This window comes from Schistocerca serialis, chromosome 11 (assembly GCF_023864345.2).
Source record: "Schistocerca serialis cubense isolate TAMUIC-IGC-003099 chromosome 11, iqSchSeri2.2, whole genome shotgun sequence".
NCBI lineage: Eukaryota > Metazoa > Arthropoda > Insecta > Orthoptera > Acrididae > Schistocerca > Schistocerca serialis.
The window spans coordinates 187,774,312-187,792,449 of NC_064648.1; the positions used below are offsets into that span (position 1 = coordinate 187,774,312).

An 18,138-nucleotide genomic window follows, 5' to 3' on the forward strand; every position below is an offset into this window, starting at 1 on the left:
AGATTTTGAAGTCAGAGCTTCATCATGAGACCTTCCTGTTGTTATGCAAGGACCTTCATTTTGTCGCCAATATGCCAAGACGTATATCGATGAATTTTCTTGATTTCTTTTGTTCGAAACATTGCGTTGAAGTAACTCCCTCATGTTCAACGTACACAGTTTGAAAACTGTGTATGTTGAGTGTGTGGGAGTTGCTTCATTTTGAGGTTTGAAACAGGAGAAATAACAAAATTCCCATACTGATTTTTAATTGCCTATTAGATTACAATGTGTACAACTTTGCTTCTGCCATTTTTTCCCCAACATTTGAGGCTTTAATGAAACAAATTGGTTACACATGTATCATTCAAAGTATTTTCCGTCACCAGCCGCTACTTTCACCCATCTTTCAGGCAGTGTATGAATACCGTGTCGAAAAAAATGTTCATCTTTTGAAGCGATCCACAAATCGATCCAATTTGTGACTACTTCATGAGATCGGAAGTGTTGGTCAGCCAGGCCATGCGCCACTGATCTAAACAGGTGATAGTCAGAGGGAGCAATGTCTGGAGAATACGGCGGGTGGGGTAAGACTTGCCATTTTAAAATTTCCAAGTACGTTTTGAACTCTTTTTGCAACACGGGGTCGAGTGTTATTGTGTTGCAAAATCACTTTATCGTGCCTCTCGCTGTATTGCGACCATTTGTCTTTTAATGCTCTGCTCAAACGCATTAATTGTGTTTGATAACAAGCACGTGTGATTGTTTCACTTGGTTTCAACACCTCACAGTACATGTCGCCGAGCTGGTCCCACCAAATGCAGAGCATAATCCTGGAGCCGTGAATATTCGGTTTGACCGGCGATGTGGAAGCATGGCCAGGATATCCCCATGATTTTTTGCATTTAGGTTAATCGTAATGAAACCACGTTTCATCTCTGGTCACACTGAGATGCAGAAATCCCTTCCGTTTTTGCCTCTGAAGCAACTGTTCACAAAAACACAAGTGCCGTTCAATGTCTCTTGGTTACAGCTCACATGGAACCCAAGTTCCTTCTTTCTGAATCGTACCCGTAGCCTTGAGACTTTCTAAAATGGCTTGCTATGTCACTCCCACTAATCGTGCCAATCCTCCTCGGGTTTGACACGAGTCTTCTCTCGGCAATGTCTCCCATTCTGAAGCTTGGAAAACTTTCTCTCTTCCACCACTATGCCGGTCTACGACATTAAAGTCACCGTTCTTGAAGCATTGAAACCACTCACGACACGCTCTTTCACTACCGTACGTACTTGAGAGCATTCGACGAGACTCGGCCGCTGTTTACTTCATATTGAAACAAAACAGTAACACCCAAATAACGAGAATTAGGCTCGTAAACTGACATTTTCAATCGAGAACAACTTTATGACTTGGCCACAAATCAACTAATGTTTGAATGAGGTTATGATGACTGAGGTCCGAGCTAACTGCCTGACGTCTGCTATCTGTTTCTTTCAACCGCTGCTTACCATTGGTTACCTATTGGCAAACGGCGGTAGCAAAGTTGTACATCTTGTATTACTTTAAGAGTTTATAGAGTGTAATTGCAAATGTCGTGAATAGTGTGCAGTGGTTTTAAGCAGAACTAAGTTGGATTGTTCGTCTTGCAGACAGTAGGACTGCCCCGCCATGTCTTGCCGCCACGTCAACTCTGGCGGCTACCGGTGCTCGCGGGCGTCCCTCCCGGCACACCGCGGCTACTGCCGCCAGCACGCGTCCCTGCTCCACCTCCCGCCCCCGGTACCTGCCCCGTCGCAACCGTCCCGCCGGGGCGGCAGGGGGGGCGGAGCCGGCAGACCGGTGGCGACACCTGCGGCCGTGACTGTGACTGTGCCGCACAGTGCACCCGAGGCGAGGCGACGGAGCTCTTCCGTCGGGCGCACGCCGACCGTCGAACAACTTCTCGGCCGCATAGACCGGCTCCGTGCTTCCTCTCCGAGTGCAGAGTCGGCGTGGTCGGAAGACAGCGACCACGAGACACCGACACTCGGATCGTCACGGCAGTATGCTGGTAGTGGTAAGTCCGTTGTGGTGGCCTCGATTATGTACAGTGTGATGGAACATTTCAGTTGTGTCGTTGTCTTTCACAGACTTGTCATGAACGGGAGTGACCTTTCTGATAGATGTGTGTGTGTGTGTGTGTGTGTGTGTGTGTGTGTGTGTGTGTGTGTGTGTGTGTGTGTGTATATATATATATATATATATATATATAAAAAATGAGATAATCGCAGGAACATTTCACAGTGGCTTCATCAGTTTTGAACAGCCAGTGCTCATCCTCCAACTGTCAGTAGTTAAAAATAGGAAACAAAGACTCATTCCATAATTTACGATATCTGCCAAGCAGATATCTACATAGTGATAGAAAAGAATAAAATGATACCTAAAGGCTCACGTTACAAGCGTTTTCTGTTGCACTGTCAGTACTGCTGAAAGCTATCGTAGCTAGAGGTCCAGGTTTCTTAGGTAGAGTGAAATCCTCCTGCTGCCTATTGATATACATCAATACCTGTGGAAGGAATTTCTGGCAGGCAGATTTTGTAGGTACACTCATTAGAGTAATGAGATAATGTATTTAAATCATTGTGTGCCTATTGTAGAGGATGTGGGTGTGCTGTGGTAGAAAATGGTGGGTCAGGATGAGTCAGAAACCATTCAAAGGCAGCGCAATCCATTTTTTACTCCGAGCTCGGGCCGACATTTGGCAATGTCGTAACGTCAGGCTCGACCCACAGACCCGGAGACGAAGTGTCGTAGTAATCGTCAGCAGCTACTGTATTTAGGGTGGCCCAGACGTGGTGTAACCTTGCATAATAGATATCCCCTGCTGGTAGTGAGCTACATCAGGGCCGATGTGGCAAGCTGGCACGGCCCGCCAAGTACGAGACGGTCGATTCGTGGAGACTGGTGTTGCTGGTGCCATAGGGCCTCGGCCCTCCGGGCAGTGACCGGACACCTGACACTTGGTCGCGTCAAGATGACAGTCGAGTAGAGAGGCCCGAGGGCAGAAGCCGGCCCTGTGGCAGGCGTCGACGTGATGGCTCACCGATTCGGTGACTTACCCAGGCCTACAGCCAGTTTTTATAAGCACAGAATTGGGTTTGTTGTGGTGTTGCCACTGCAAATGTCACTTATGGTTTGTGCCAAAGTGTCCCTGGTTTCAGTTAACTAGCTGGGTGCTGAGTGGCAGGTGGGTGACTGCAGCCAGCAGATGCCATCACACAATGCAGTTTGAGTGTATTGATGCAAGTAGCCCTTTTTATGGTGTCGAGCTCTCTTGCCATTCCACCCACACCATTGTGCCCCCTCTGCCTCGTTAGAAATGCTGAATCTGAAGTGTTTTAATTTTATTTATTTATTGTAAAAAAAAAATGTTTAGCAAACCATATGCATTTCTCTAATGAAACTCTCTCTCTCTCTCTCTCTCTCTCTCTCTCTCTCTCTCTCTGTCTGTGTGTGTGTGTGTGTGTGTGTGTGTGTGTGTGTGTGTGTTTGTTTCCACATCTTTTTGTAAACCACCAAACAGATTTCAACCAGACTTATTACATATATATCTTACTGTCAGACAAGAATTACTGTGGAGGTAAGAACCACTGTCCTATCTTAGTTCTGGAGATATAGTATCATAAACACTGAGATGCCTGAAAAATGCTGGATCATGTGTGAAGTTTTAATATATTTATTCTTTACTACTGAGACATTCCTGCAGTCTAGTCAACTTGGGGAAATCCCCGACACCTTGACAGTGCTTTTGGTAGCATTTCAACTGTGAAATGCAAATGGCCATAGGTAAAACTATAGCGGTCTATAGCGATGTTTACAAAATAACGACGTAGAGAAACGAGACAGCTACACCCAGCGTACAGAAACTGTCCAGGATACTGTATTTATACTTCTTCTTCTGTATTTATACATTTGTAAATTATGCATATTTCTTTGTAGGACTGTTCCGTAATTTCAGTTGTGTTTTCACAAAAACATGGAAATGAAACTTTTTTTGATATTACACTACAAAAAACAAAGATGATGTGACATATATGTCTGCTTGTGTCTGTATATGTGTGGATGGATATATGTGTGTGTGTGCGCGAGTGTATACCCGTCCTTTTTTCCCCCTAAGGTAAGTCTTTCCACTCCCGGGATTGGAATGACTCCTTACCCTCTCCCTTAAAACCACTGCATGTCTGAATGTACCTGTGGGCGATTGGATGTCACGAACGAGACAGCAGCTGGTGGACCTTTCAAGAAGACATTCCAGTATGGCCTGGAGTTGCGATGCTCTTTGGTTTTGTCAATTGTCTGTACCTCACGCTAGTCTGACTACAGCTGAAAAAAGTAATTCTGATGCCAATTTGTTGCGCAGTGAAGTCGTTAGCTATCATCTGTTGGGTCATAGAACTTGCCGCTTCCTATTTACACCAGAGGTTTCCTAACCTGACTCAGCCTCGGCTTTTGGGGCAGAGGCTTTTATGTGTTCACGTGCACCACAAGACCCAGAAGACATCCGTTTAAACTCAAATCTTTGTAACAGCCACCGCCATATTGAACAATTTATTAATCCTCTCAAAATGACAGCAGCTGAAATCTTTATGGAATTACTATTTCACGATTTCTTTCATTTCTGTAACTATTTAGGTGCTTCAATTCACAGTTGAATCTTCAGATACATCAAAATAAAATAGATATACAAATTATCGATAGAGCAGCTGTTTTTTCCTCATCGGTATGTACTGAATCTGTCACCCGATTTCATACTCATTTCTCAACTCATTCCTTGTTTCTGGCTCCTGCACCCACTCACACACTCGTCACTTCATAAGTCAGTCTTGGGAGGGTACGCAACATGATGGGTTATAACTGAAGATATGAATCTTTGTGTACTACTGTGAGCAATGGCCTTTTCCAAGGTGCATAACTTCAAATGTCCACTGATTGCAGTTCCCCTCACAATGTTTGCTCAGGAACTGGCAGAGATGGACCTGCATTCACCGACACCAAATGTCAGATTTGAGACCAACTGTCATTGACAGGAGACACTAACAAACTGGGCAACTTCATACACATTGGCCCACATCCTTTCGTCTTTCCCTCTCCTTCCCTCTTTCCTGATGAGGCAACAGTTTGTTGCGAAAGCTTGAATTTTGTGTGTATGTTTGTGTTTGTTTGTGTGTCTGTCGACCTGCCAGCACTTTCATTTGGCAAGTCACATCATCTTTGTTTTTAGATATATATTTCCTACGTGGAATGTTTCCCTCTATTTTTTTATATATATATATATATATATATATATAAAAAAAAAACAAAGATGAGGTGACTTACCGAACAAAAGCGCTGGCAGGTCGATAGACACACAAACAAACACAAACACACACACAAAATTCAAGCTTTCGCAACAAACTGTTGCCTCATCAGGAAAGAGGGAAGGAGAGGGGAAGACGAAAGGAAGTGGGTTTTAAGGGAGAGGGTAAGGAGTCATTCCAATCCCGGGAGCGGAAAGACTTACCTTAGGGGGAAAAAAGGACAGGTATACACTCGCACACACGCACATATCCATCCACACATACAGACACAAGCAGACATATTTAAAAGGATGTGGGCCAATGTGTATGAAGTTGCCCAGTTTGTTAGTGTCTCCTGTCAATGACAGTTGGTCTCAAATCTGACATTTGGTGTCGGTGAATGCAGGTCCATCTCTACCAGTTCCTGAGCAAACATTGTGAGGGGAACTGCAATCAGTGGACATTTGAAGTTATGCACCTTGGAAAAGGCCATTGCTCACAGTAGTACACAAAGATTCATATCTTCAGTTATAACCCATCATGTTGCGTACCCTTCCAAGACTGACTTATGAAGTGACGAGTGTGTGAGTGGGTGCAGGAGCCAGAAACAAGGAATGAGTTGAGAAATGAGTATGAAATCGGGTGACAGATTCAGTACATACCGATGAGGAAAAAACAGCTGCTCTATCGATAATTTGTATATCTATTTTATTTTGATGTATCTGAAGATTCAACTGTGAATTGAAGCACCTAAATAGTTACAGAAATGAAAGAAATCGTGAAATAGTAATTCCATAAAGATTTCAGCTGCTGTCATTTTGAGAGGATTAATAAATTGTTCAATATGGCAGTGGCTGTTACAAAGATTTGAGTTTAAACGGATGTCTTCTGGGTCTTGTGGTGCACGTGAACACATAAAAGCCTCTGCCCCAAAAGCCGAGGCTGAGTCACGTTAGGAAACCTCTGGTGTAAATAGGAAGCGGCAAGTTCTATGACCCAACAGATGATAGCTAACGACTTCACTGTGCAACAAGTTGGCATCAAAATTACTTTTTTCAGCTGTAGTCAGACTAGCGTGAGGTACAGACAATTGACAAAACCAAAGAGCATCGCAACTCCAGGCCATACTGGAATGTCTTCTTGAAAGGTCCACCAGCTGCTGTCTCGTTCGTGACATCCAATCACCCACAGGTACATTCAGACATGCAGTGGTAAAGCTTAATGGCTCATTACTTTGGGCTCAGTCTAGTAACAATACTCAGATTTGATTGCCATTTCAGTCATTTGCCAATTGCAAGTGTTTCATGATGTGAGAGCAACAGTGCCGACCAGACATGCAGTAAGGTCCACAGAAGTCTGACACCCCCCTCCCACTCTTTTGTTGCCAAAACCTAGTTCTCGTTATTCAGGATTTTCTCCATGAAGTGTTTTCTCAGTTAAACTTGTGTAGTTATAGGAGAATGCTGGTTCCATATGTTCTTCTCTGAATCTGTCTGTGTCAGTGGAGGTTGCCCTAAGCTAAGAGTACATTGTTCTGTGCCTATTTTAGAACATATCTCTTTGTGCTGGCTCATAAATCATTTGTGTGTGTTAAGATTTCTTACTCCTTCCCCCCATATCCATTCACATCATTGGGTCTGTGCAAGTAGGGTCATAGTCCATTCCTTCATATGATCTGATACTGGGTATAATAATATGAGATACCAGTGGCCTGTCAGTATTTATCCCACCTGCTAACTGGGACAAGCACTGTGCATTGCGGCTCCCTGGTACACAAAAACTGTGGTAGTTAGTTTAGTTGAGGTATTGCAAGTTATCCAATCAACAGAGAAACTGGAGAGTAGTTGAAAGGCGCATGTAGTGCAGTCCAGCAAATTACAATTTCTGCCCCTTGAATGCACCAAAAGTCAGTCAAACATTTAACCCTCAGTGTGTAGCTCTTGCTGGCAGTGGTTCTGTGACTTTCTGGCATTGTTTTTTGTTCCAGGACTTGTGCACACTCATTCAGGTTACCATCAACATGAACTACGATGTTTATTTTTGTGGTGTCACCAACAGACATCACACTTGCTAGGTGGTAGCCTTTAAATCGGCCGCAGTCCGTTAGTATACGTCGCACCCGCGTGTCCCCACTGTCAGTGATTGCAGATCGAGCGCCTCCACACGGCAGGTCTAGTCTAGAGAGACTCCCTAGCACCAGTTGTACAGCCGACTTTGCTAGCGATGGTTCACTGTCTACATACGCTCTCATTTGCAGAGACGACAGTTTAGCACAGCCTTCAGCTACGTCATTTGCTACGACCTAGCAAGGCGCCATATTCAGTTACTATAAGAAATTACTTCAAGAATGTATTCTGAACAGACAATATTGTGAATCATGTACCGTCAAGAGCGACGTTAATCATTAATGGATTAAAGTTAAGTATCAAACTAATTATGTCCGCTTTCTGAATTCTCATTCCTTGTCATGTTCCAGACCTCACGTCAGTAAGCTAAAACGCGTGCATTTCGGCCTCCACTCGTAACACGGTGTTGGCTCTTCTGCTAACACAACAATTTTAACATTCTTGGTGCTCTAGTGTTCCCTTTTCTTCTATGACTCCTTAATGAGTTTGCTGTCAACATTCTTGTGTTCCAAGATGACAACTGTGTTCATAGGGCTGCAAACAAACATTTCTAATTTGATGAAGTTGCTGGCACCATATCGTACCGGCCGGTCCGCTAAGGAGTCATATATTAGTAAAATGTCAGGGACTGTTCGGAACTGCATGTGACACACAGCAATCGACATCCCTGTAATTTGGTAGCTCTATCGGATCTGCTTATCAGTGAGTGGTTTCAGCTGGATACCGCATGCCTGAAAACATTTACGGATGCTTCTCGTCTCCAAATTGATACCGTTGCTGACAAGCGACCGTGTTATGCAGTATTTAGTGTTACGTCTTCTGGGGGTGACTAATTTCTTGCCTAGTGCTCTTAGATCCTAGTACTGGATCAGGTAAAAGACCACACTTTGAGCAGTGACTATGCAAAGTAGTGTGGATAGATAAAAATGGCACTCTCCAAGCAGTGGCAGGGAAAACAAATAAAAGATGTGGAAACACAAGAGTTTTCAGTGCCAGTGGCCCCTCCTAGCAGAAGGGTTGAAGTGAAAGGATGAGGGATGAAAGACAAGGACTCGTGATGAAGAGCTGGTGAAAGATTACCCGGAACTCCAGGTCAGGGGAGTTTACATCCCGTAGAATGAGGCTCCCCTGACCTGGGATTCTGCGTGACTTTTCTGCAACTCTTCCTGTTTCCTAAACTTCGCCAGTCTTTTCCTTCATCCTTCTTCCTTTCCCTTCAGCCCTTCTGCCAGTAGGAGCCACTGGCTCTGAAAGCATGCACGTTTCCACGTCCGTTATGTGTACTTGGTGAGTACTAATAATAAAACTGTAAAACCATCCTTACTGCCTATCTGAACACACTACTCTCAAAAACTGCTGGAAAAATTTTAATGGGGTTTTCACAGGTAATTTGAGCATAGTTCAGGGCAACATGTAGGCTTTATCAAAATCACACCACGCAAAAAAATATTAATTGAAAGTTGTAGGAGTCTGTGCTCAGCTTAGTAGTTCGTGTGTTTACCTTAGTGACAGTATAGCACACCAATGAACCAATAGATGATGCTGTTAGTTTCATAATAGGCCATGTCGAAGAACTAGTAGGTGGCAGTAGTAGTAGTATGCGTATGTGTATTTTCTGAATATAATAGAATATAATATAATAGAGGGAAACATTCCACGTGTGAAAAATATAACTAAAAACAAAGATGATATCAATATAATGGAAGGAAACATTCCACGTGGGAAAAATTATATATAAAAACAAAGATCTATCGACCTGCCAGCGCTTTTGTTCGGTAAGTCACCTCATCTTTGTTTTTATATATAAAAACAAAGATGATGTGACTTACCAAACGAAAGCGCTGGCAGGTCGATAGACACACAAACATACACACAAAATTCCAGCCCCCGCAACCAACGGTCGCTTCGTCAGGAAAAAGCTGTGTGTATTTTCTGAAGTTTACATCAATGACAGAATTAAGCGTGTCAGTCTTATCGTTATAAATACGAGCTAACATTGACTTGACTTGGCTAGGATATGCAGATTTACTAATTTTGGTTTTGTGCATTAAAATTTAACAAAACCATTTTCTTTTTTCAATTGGTTTCATTTATATTTGACTTATTGGCCAGAAAAAACTGTTTTTTGCAAGTAGATTCCATACGGGTTCCATTTTTACCAATTGAGATATGGAACCCAGAGGCACAATGCAAATGCTTCCATTGCAAATTGTGAAGAATGTGGGACCCCACATCTTGCGAAAAGTACACTCCAATCATTTTAGCTGAAGGAACATACTCAAAGCATTCTGCTAGCTACTTGTGACAAATATAATCAAGTGAACAACATGCAAATAAATGGTGAACAGTAAATATTCTGCAAGATGGCAAATATTCATTTGAAGCAGAAAGTTCATAGAGGTGTTGCACTATTTTGAATGATAATTGAGCCCTGTATGTGTTTATTGCTATCGTCAAAGAAGTTTTGTTATTTATTTCTGTGTTTTTTCTTTTCTTTTTCCTGGTGGAAATGTCCTTCAAAGCATTTCTGTCAAATTAATGCATTTCACATAGTTCACAATATATACAACACAGTTTGTGGTACATTTTATGCAGTTTTTGATACATTTTGTGCAGTTAGTAGTACAATTTACCATAGATTCTACACAATCTGAAACTAAATTTTGCAAAGTCCAAGAGACATTTCATGCACTCTACAATACGTTTTCCACAGTTGCATATAAATTTTAAACAGTTTATTTTATTCCTTAAAAAAGTTCGCAGTCAACTTATTGACACTTTCATACTCTCGAGGGAGTGTGTAATTTTGCTTTTCTTTAGTTGATTGTGGAGATGAGGCAACGAGTAAATAGCAAACAATGGAGATACACTACTCCCACATGACACAGTCTTGGCAATCTGAAGGGTGCACTTTTTATTCTTTCATGGACTGAATTTTATCCCAGTTGTAATCAGTAGTCAACTGACCAGTAGGTGAAAGAATGAATAAATATGTGGATCCAAAGACATTACACGTAAAGATACAGGAGTTTCCTAATGCATTGTGTAGCCAGAGTTTTAGGCTAGGTTGGAAAGTGACTGTTCAGTTTTGAGTGAGTGAAGTCCAAAAATAAGAGTATGAAGCCAAATGTGAATACAAAATTCTGGGTGTGATGGTAGATGGATATGTAATGTAGCCCTATGTCTACATTAGATTTCAAAGTTATAAGAATTACTTGCTGCGAGCAAAGTGGGCAATGTGAATCAACTGAAAATATATGCTGCTAGAATCGTGCCAACTAAAAATTAATTTGGGTTGTCCATGCTCTGTGTTAAGTAATTTTTCATGTATTCCATCATGTTTTGGGATTCCATTTGGACAGCAATACTTCGTTGACCAAAATTTTGGCTCTTAATCGTACGACCATCTTCAGTGAGGACTGTTAATCGTACAACTAGCTTCAATATGAGTCAGTTACTAAGTTCTGAGCATCTCATATGCATACTCATATGCAGAAATGCTAAAATCACATTGTTCATGGTTCCTCTGAAAGGGCACGGCCGCCTTCCTTCCCAATCCTTCCCTAATCCGATGAGACCGATGACCACGCTGTCTGGTCTCCTTCCCCAAACCAACCATCCAACCACATTGTTCATAGATATAATATGGACTTGAAGGAGCATGCATCACAAAAAAGGCAATTGGCACAATAGCACCATAAATGAAACCTTGTGTCCTAAGATGAAAATTTAGTGAGCTTTGAGTCAGCAAATCTCCAGTGTATACAAATTAGTTGGATAATTTTTAAAACAGTTGTCAGTTGTTGAAATGAAATGCCAGGCGGCAAAGACTGAAAGCAATAATTCCTCTGCGAACACAAACATGAAAAAAGTGCTTTCCATGAATTTCCGAGATGGAAGTCCTTTTTTCTGTGGAACAAGTTGTCTGACAGCTACATTTCCACAGCTTCACTTGACCATTGGATCCCAACAAGATGACACCATGACCAGTATCTTGACTTTGTTGTAATCCACAGGACAGTCAAGAGAAATATAGTATTCAGCTATTGCAGTTTTCTTGGGCTGTAGAAGACGAATGTGTTGTTGGTGTTCAGTGGAATCTTCTTTTACAGTGCATATGGTTCATCCTATACAGTGTGTTGAGAAAAAGCATCATACATTCCTATAGGAGGTAGCATTGTTCAAAACTAGAAGAAAGGTCCTGTAACGATATGTCTGGAAACACACACCTGTTGGGTATATGGGCCAGTCCGTCCACTCATTGCCATCCATCTGTTAAGTAGTTGCAGACACTATAGGGAGTGCTGCATGTAATATCCACGCATCCTGACATATCCTCCAGTCCTCTGAATCGTGCAGTCTTCCATACACACATGGCTTCATTCTGATTGCGTCTCTCGTACATTGCTCACACACTCTTGCATCATGTGCACTTTATTGATAGGCTAGGCATACACTGATGCCTTGAAATGTCCCCACAGCCAGAAATCTAACGGATTCAGATCTGGTGAACAGGGATGCTGTGCTACCAGACCACCATGACTAATGCATCGCCTATAAAATGTTTTGATGTGGTCACAAGATTTGTAGAAAATGTGGTGGACCCATTGTCCTTCTGCAAGGGTAACACTCACCAATAGTGTAGTAATTCACCATGCAGAAATTGACGATAAACAGCACCTGTTAATTTATATAATAAAGTGTATGGCCCTAAAAGTCTTTTGCTCACAATTCCTATTCATACATCAATACTGAAACGAACGTGATGTCTCACGTCCACTGTTGCTCGAGGATTTGCATCTGCCCACTTGTGCTTATTGTGGTAATTTACTAGGCCATCTCTTGTGAATTCTGCCTCATTTGTAAGTAAAATGCAGGCTGTGAAATGTGGATTTTCAGCCCATATCTCAGTAGGTACTGATTTCCGGACATATAATTATTAGGAGAAATGTTGGAACACGTGAGGCAATACTGACCTTATGCCTTATCTTAGAAGCTAGGTTAAAGAAAGGCAAACCTACATTTCTAGCATTTGTAGACTTAGGGAAAGCTTTTGACAATGTTGACTGGAATACTCTCTTTCAAATTCTGAAGGTGGCAGGGGTAAAATACAGGGACCAAAAGGCTATTTACAATTTGTACAGAAACCAGATGGCAGTTATAAGAGTCGAGGGGCATGAAAGGGAAGCAGTGGTTGGGAAGGGAGTGAGACAGGGTTGTAGCCTATCCCCAATGTCATTCAATCTGTATATTGAGCAAGCAGTAAAGGAAACAAAAGAAAAATTTGGAGTAGGTATTAAAATCCATGGAGAAGAAATAGAAACTTTAAGGTTCACCGATGACATTGTAATTCCGTCAGAGACAGCAAAGGACTTGGAAGAGCAGTTGAACGGAATGGACAGTGTCTTGAAAGGAGGATATAAGATGAACATCAACAAAAGCAAAACGAGGATAATGGAATGTAGTCGAATTAAGTCGGGTGACGCAGAAGGTAATAGATTAGGAAATGATACGCTTAAAGTAGTAAAGGAGTTTAGCTATTTGGGGAGCAAAATAACAGATGATGGTCGAAGTAGAGAGGATATAAAATGTAGACGGGCAATGGCAAGGAAAGCGTTTCTGAAGAAGAGGAATTTGTTAACATCGAGTATAGATTTAAGTGTCAGGAAGTCATTTATGAAGTATTTGTATGGAGTGTAGCCATGTATGGAAGTGATACATGGACGATAAATAGTTTGGACAAGAAGAGAATAGAAGCTTTCGAAATGTGGTGCTACAGAAGAATGCTGAAGATTCGATGGGTAGATCACATAACTAATGAGGAGGTATTGACTAGAATTGGGGAGAAGAGGAGATGTGGCACAACTTGACTAGAAGAAGGGATCGGTTGGTAGGGCATGTTCTGATGCATCAAGGGATCACGAATTTAGCATTGGAGGGCAGCGTGGAGGGTAAAAATCGTAGAGGGAGACCAAGAGATGAATACACTAAGCAGATTCACTAAGCAGATTCAGAAGGATGTAGGTTGTAGTAGGTACTGGGAGATGAAGAAGCTTGCACAGGATAGAATAGCATGGAGAGCTGTATCAAACCAGTCTCAGGACTGAAGACCACAACAACAACAGAATAAGTGACCATTTTTTGAACCACCAGTATAAATTTAACACACTGACAAAGAACTTTGTAGATATGTGCCTTTTGTGAAAGTGGATCATCTTTGACAGAATCTGCACTAGCCATTTTGACTGGTGGCTGGAAAATCGTATGCAGTGTATGCTACTCCATGAAGCTGGAAGTTTTTGAAGAAACATTTCTCACATGTGGAAGAAACGGAATAGATTTTGCATCCATTTCCTGTTCCTTTTGTTTGCCTGGCATTTTCATTTGCATAGCTCTTGTAATTTCAAGTTTTGTTTATGCATTTTTCCTAAAATGTCCTCCAGGTGTACTAGTACTGTCAGTGTCAGTGTCAAACACCACATAGACTGTATATTAACGTTTTAAGTGCACTTGTGGTGGCAGCTGGAGGATAAAATAGTATGAATGGATTTAAAGTACACACAATTCCCTAAAAACTAATCCAAAAATTATTGAACTTGTACATCCAAAAACAGTAGATAGCTATTCATCTCCCACTCAGTTGTAAACCCAATATTTCATGAATCAAATTCAAATTCTAAAATAAGTCTACCAGTTAAGGCTCATCGTTGGCCAAACTACAAATGTGTCATCAATCCTGCCGGTCTTAAAACTGCAGAGTTCAGCACTTTTTCTTCAAAATCCTTCATAAATAAATGGCTTTCCATAGTGACACTGTCAGTCAGTTCAAAATATTGCTTGTGGTTGTTGTTGTTGTTGTTGTTGTTGTTGTGGCCTTCAGTCCTGAGACTGGTTTGATGCAGCTCTCCATGGTACTCTATCCTGTACAAGCTTCTTCATCTCCCAGTACCTACTGCAACCTACATTCTTCTGAATCTGTTTAGTCTATTCATCTCTTGGTCTCCCTCTATGATTTTTACCCTCCACGCCGCCCTCCAATGCGAAATTGGTGATCCCTTGATGCCTCAGAACATGTCCTACCAGCCAATCCCTTCTTCTAGTTAAGTTGTGCCACAAACTTCTCTTCTCCCCAATCCTATTCAATACCTCCTCATTAGTTACATGATCTACCCATCTAATCTTCAGCATTCTTCTGTAGCACCACATTTTGAAAGCTTCTACCCTCTTCTTGTCCAAACTAGTTATCGTCCATGTTTCACTTCCATACATGGCTACGCTCCATACAAATACTTTCAGAAATGACTTCCTGACACTTAAATCTGTACTCGATGTTAACAAATTTCTCTTCTTCAGAAACGCTTTCCTTGCCATTGCCAGTCTACATTTTATATCATCTCTACCTCGACCATCATCAGTTATTTTGCTCCCCAAATAGCTAAACTCCTTTACTACTTTAAGTGTCTCATTTCTTAATCTAATTCCCTCAGCACCACCCGACTTAATTCGACTACATTCCATTATCCTCGTTTTGCTTTTGTTGATGTTCATCTTATATCCTCCTTTCAAGACACTGTCCATTCCGTTCAACTGCTCTTCCAAGTCCTTTGCTGTCTCTGACATAATTACAATGTCATCGGCAAACCTCAAAGTTTTTATTTCTTCTCCATGGATTTTAATACCTACTCCGAATTCTTCTTTTGTTTTCTTCATTGCTTGCTCAATATACAGATTGAATAACACCGGGGAGAGGCTACAACCCTGTCTCACTCCCTTCCCAACCACTGCTTCCCTTTCATGCCCCTCGACTCCTATAACTGCCATCTGGTTTCTGTACAAATTGTAAATAGCCTTTTGGTCCCTGTCTTTTACCCCTGCCACCTTCAGAATTTGAAAGAGAGTATTCCAGTCAGCACTGTCAAAGCTTTCTCTAAGTCTACAAATGCTAGAAACGTAGTTTGCCTTTCCTTAATCTATCTTCTAAGAAAAGTTGTAGGGTCAGTATTGCCTCACGTGTTCCGATGTTTCTACGGAATCCAAACTGACCTTCCCCAACGTCAGCTTCTACCAGTTTTTCCATTCATCTGTATAGAATTCGTGTTAGTATTTTGCAGCTGTGACTTATTAAACTGGTAGTTTGGTAATTTTCACATGTGTCAACACCTGCTTTCTTTGGGATTGAAATTATTATATTCTTCTTGAAGTCTGAGGGAATTTAGCTTGTCTCGTACATCTTGCCCACCAGATGGTAGAGTTTTGTCAGGACTGGCTCTCCCAAGGCTGTCAGTAGTTCTAATGGAATGTTGTCTACTCCCGGGGTCTTTTTTCAACTTAGGTCTTTCAGTGCTCTGTCAAACTCTTCACGCAGTATCATATCTCCCATTTCATCTGCATCTACATCCTGTTCTATTTCCATAATATTGTCCTCAAGAACATCACTATATACGCCTTCCACTTTCCTGCTTTCCCTTCTTTGCTTAGAACTGGGTTTCCATCAGAGCTCTTGATATTCATATTGGCTACAATAATGCATTCAATATGCTGTTCATAGTAGTTTACCTGCACTCCTATTTTTTAATTCATTATTGAACCTACTCCTGCATTGCCCCTATTATTTGATTTTGTATTTATAACCCTGTAATCACCTGACCAGAAGTCTTGTTCCTCCTGCCACGAAACTTCACCAATTCCCACTATGTATAACTTTAACCTAGCAATTTCGCTTTTAAATTTTCTATCGTACCTGCCCGATTATGGGATCTGACATTCCACACTCCGATCCAAAGAACGCCAGTTTTCTTTCTCCTGATAACGACACCCTTCTGAGTAGTCCCCGCCCGGAGATCCAAATGGGGGACTATTTTACCTCTGGAATATTTTACCCAAGAGGATGTCATCATCATTTAACCATACAGTAAAGCTGCATGCCCTCAGGAAAAATTACAGCTGTAGTTTTCTGTTGCTTTCAGCTGCTCGCAGTACCAGCACAGCAAAGCTGATTCGGTTATTGTTACAAGGCCAGATCAGTCAGTTGTCCAGACTGTTGCCCCTGCAACTACTGAAAAGGCTGCTGCCCTTCTTCAGGAACCTCCGTTGTCGTTGCACTTAACAGTACAGCTATCTTTATTGCTGAGGCATGCAAGCCTCCCCACCAACGGCTATGACCTTGGTATGTTATTGTAACAAATTCCGGGATGTACAGTGGATTCCACTCAGTGCAGAGCTTACTGAGATAAGACCTGAACAAGGTGTCACCAGATAGACCATGTTGTGGCTACTGACATGGCACTATTTGAGTGGCCACCGAGGTCACCGAACTTGACACCTTGCAGATTTTCCTTGTGGGTTACATTGAGTATAGGATTTATGTTCTACATCTATCACAGGACCTTGAAGAATTGCGACACTGTGTCTGTTCTTACCTCACTCTGGATATGCTGGCTCAGGTGTGGGCAGAATTGACTGCTGATTAGGTGTGTGGTATGTGACAAAGCCTGGATGGACAGAATATTTTAAACATTGGCAAAAACCTCCGAGACTTTGTCTCTCACGTACTAAGTCACTTTTTATGTTGTTCTTGGCCATGTATCTCTTCCAATTTTTGCAATGTCCTTTTGCAGTGGTGCAACAAAACTACATGCTCGCCGCCCCCTCTCCCCCCCCCCCCCCCCCCCCCCCAAAAAAAAAAGGAAAAACGTATAGGTGCTCTGGATAGGTAACACAAATGGAGTTACAAAGGTCCCAAGAGGTAGCAGGCTATACAGGATATACTGACCTGTCCAGTTGCAAAGACTACTTAGTTGTCACTACACTTGGCAAAAGTGAAAGAAAGAACTCAACACTTTGTGTTTAAGGACATTGAAAGATCAATACCAAATATTACCCATTAAGAGGATGAGTAGATGGTGTTATTCACTATGTGTCTTTTGTGCTGTGGCTGTCTTGACATTGAGTGTTTCAGTGTATCTATTGTAGAGCAATTATAGCCAACCACTTGTAATAACTGTTTGTGGTGCTGTTTTCATTCAATGATTAATTTTAACTTCAGTGTGTGGTGATTGGACTGCTTCATTAACAGTAGAATGAAATGCTATCATTTTGTGGGGTATGGGTGTGTGAAGAGAACAGTTGTCGATTTGTGTGTGACGTGGTAACTTCCAATAAAAGGTAATTAAAACATCCATGAAACAATTAAAAAAAAAAAGTCTAGTTAAATAGCTAAATGGCTAAACATAACAATAACAAAAAGCAGTCCAGTACGTCGAAACAAACTCTCAAAGTTACTCAAACGTGGTGTCAGCAAGTTAACTGCCAACAGTTGTTCCACTGAATGTAGTTGCAAAAATTTGGTTGAGCTAGGTAGAGAAAGTGTATTGTGTGCTAAAATTTGCCTGTTACAAATCAGTATGAGTGTACAAAGAGCTTTCCAGAGCAAGTTTCACAGGACACCACCAGTTTACAACAACATTATGAAATGGTGCAAGAGATTTGCGTGAATTCAAAATGTTTGAGAAGACTGTTTGTGTTTCACAAAGTCTGCATATCGAACAAGTGCAGAATTTAATATCACTCAGCCGATAGTGTGATTTGTAAGTGATTAAGAGTGAAGCTACTCAAATTGCAGTTCCTCCAAGCCATAATCTGTGATGACAAATTATACTGTCTGCAGTTCTGGGTTGAGATGCAGAATCGTATCAAAAATGGCAACTTCTCAAGA

At 41.7% G+C, this 18,138-nt stretch overlaps 1 protein-coding gene across 4 annotated transcripts in view; it reads left to right on the forward strand.

Moving 5' to 3' along the window:
• The window catches only part of LOC126427210 (serine/arginine repetitive matrix protein 2-like), a 328,833-nt gene that overhangs the window by 140,593 nt on the left and 170,102 nt on the right, over nt 1-18,138 (forward strand). For all 4 annotated transcript variants that reach the window (XM_050089442.1, XM_050089441.1, XM_050089444.1 and 1 more), the window contains exon 2: nt 1,630-2,036. In XM_050089442.1, coding sequence (XP_049945399.1) covers nt 1,649-2,036 — 388 coding nt within the window. In that variant the 5' untranslated portion in view covers nt 1,630-1,648. The remainder of the gene's footprint in view (nt 1-1,629; nt 2,037-18,138) is intronic.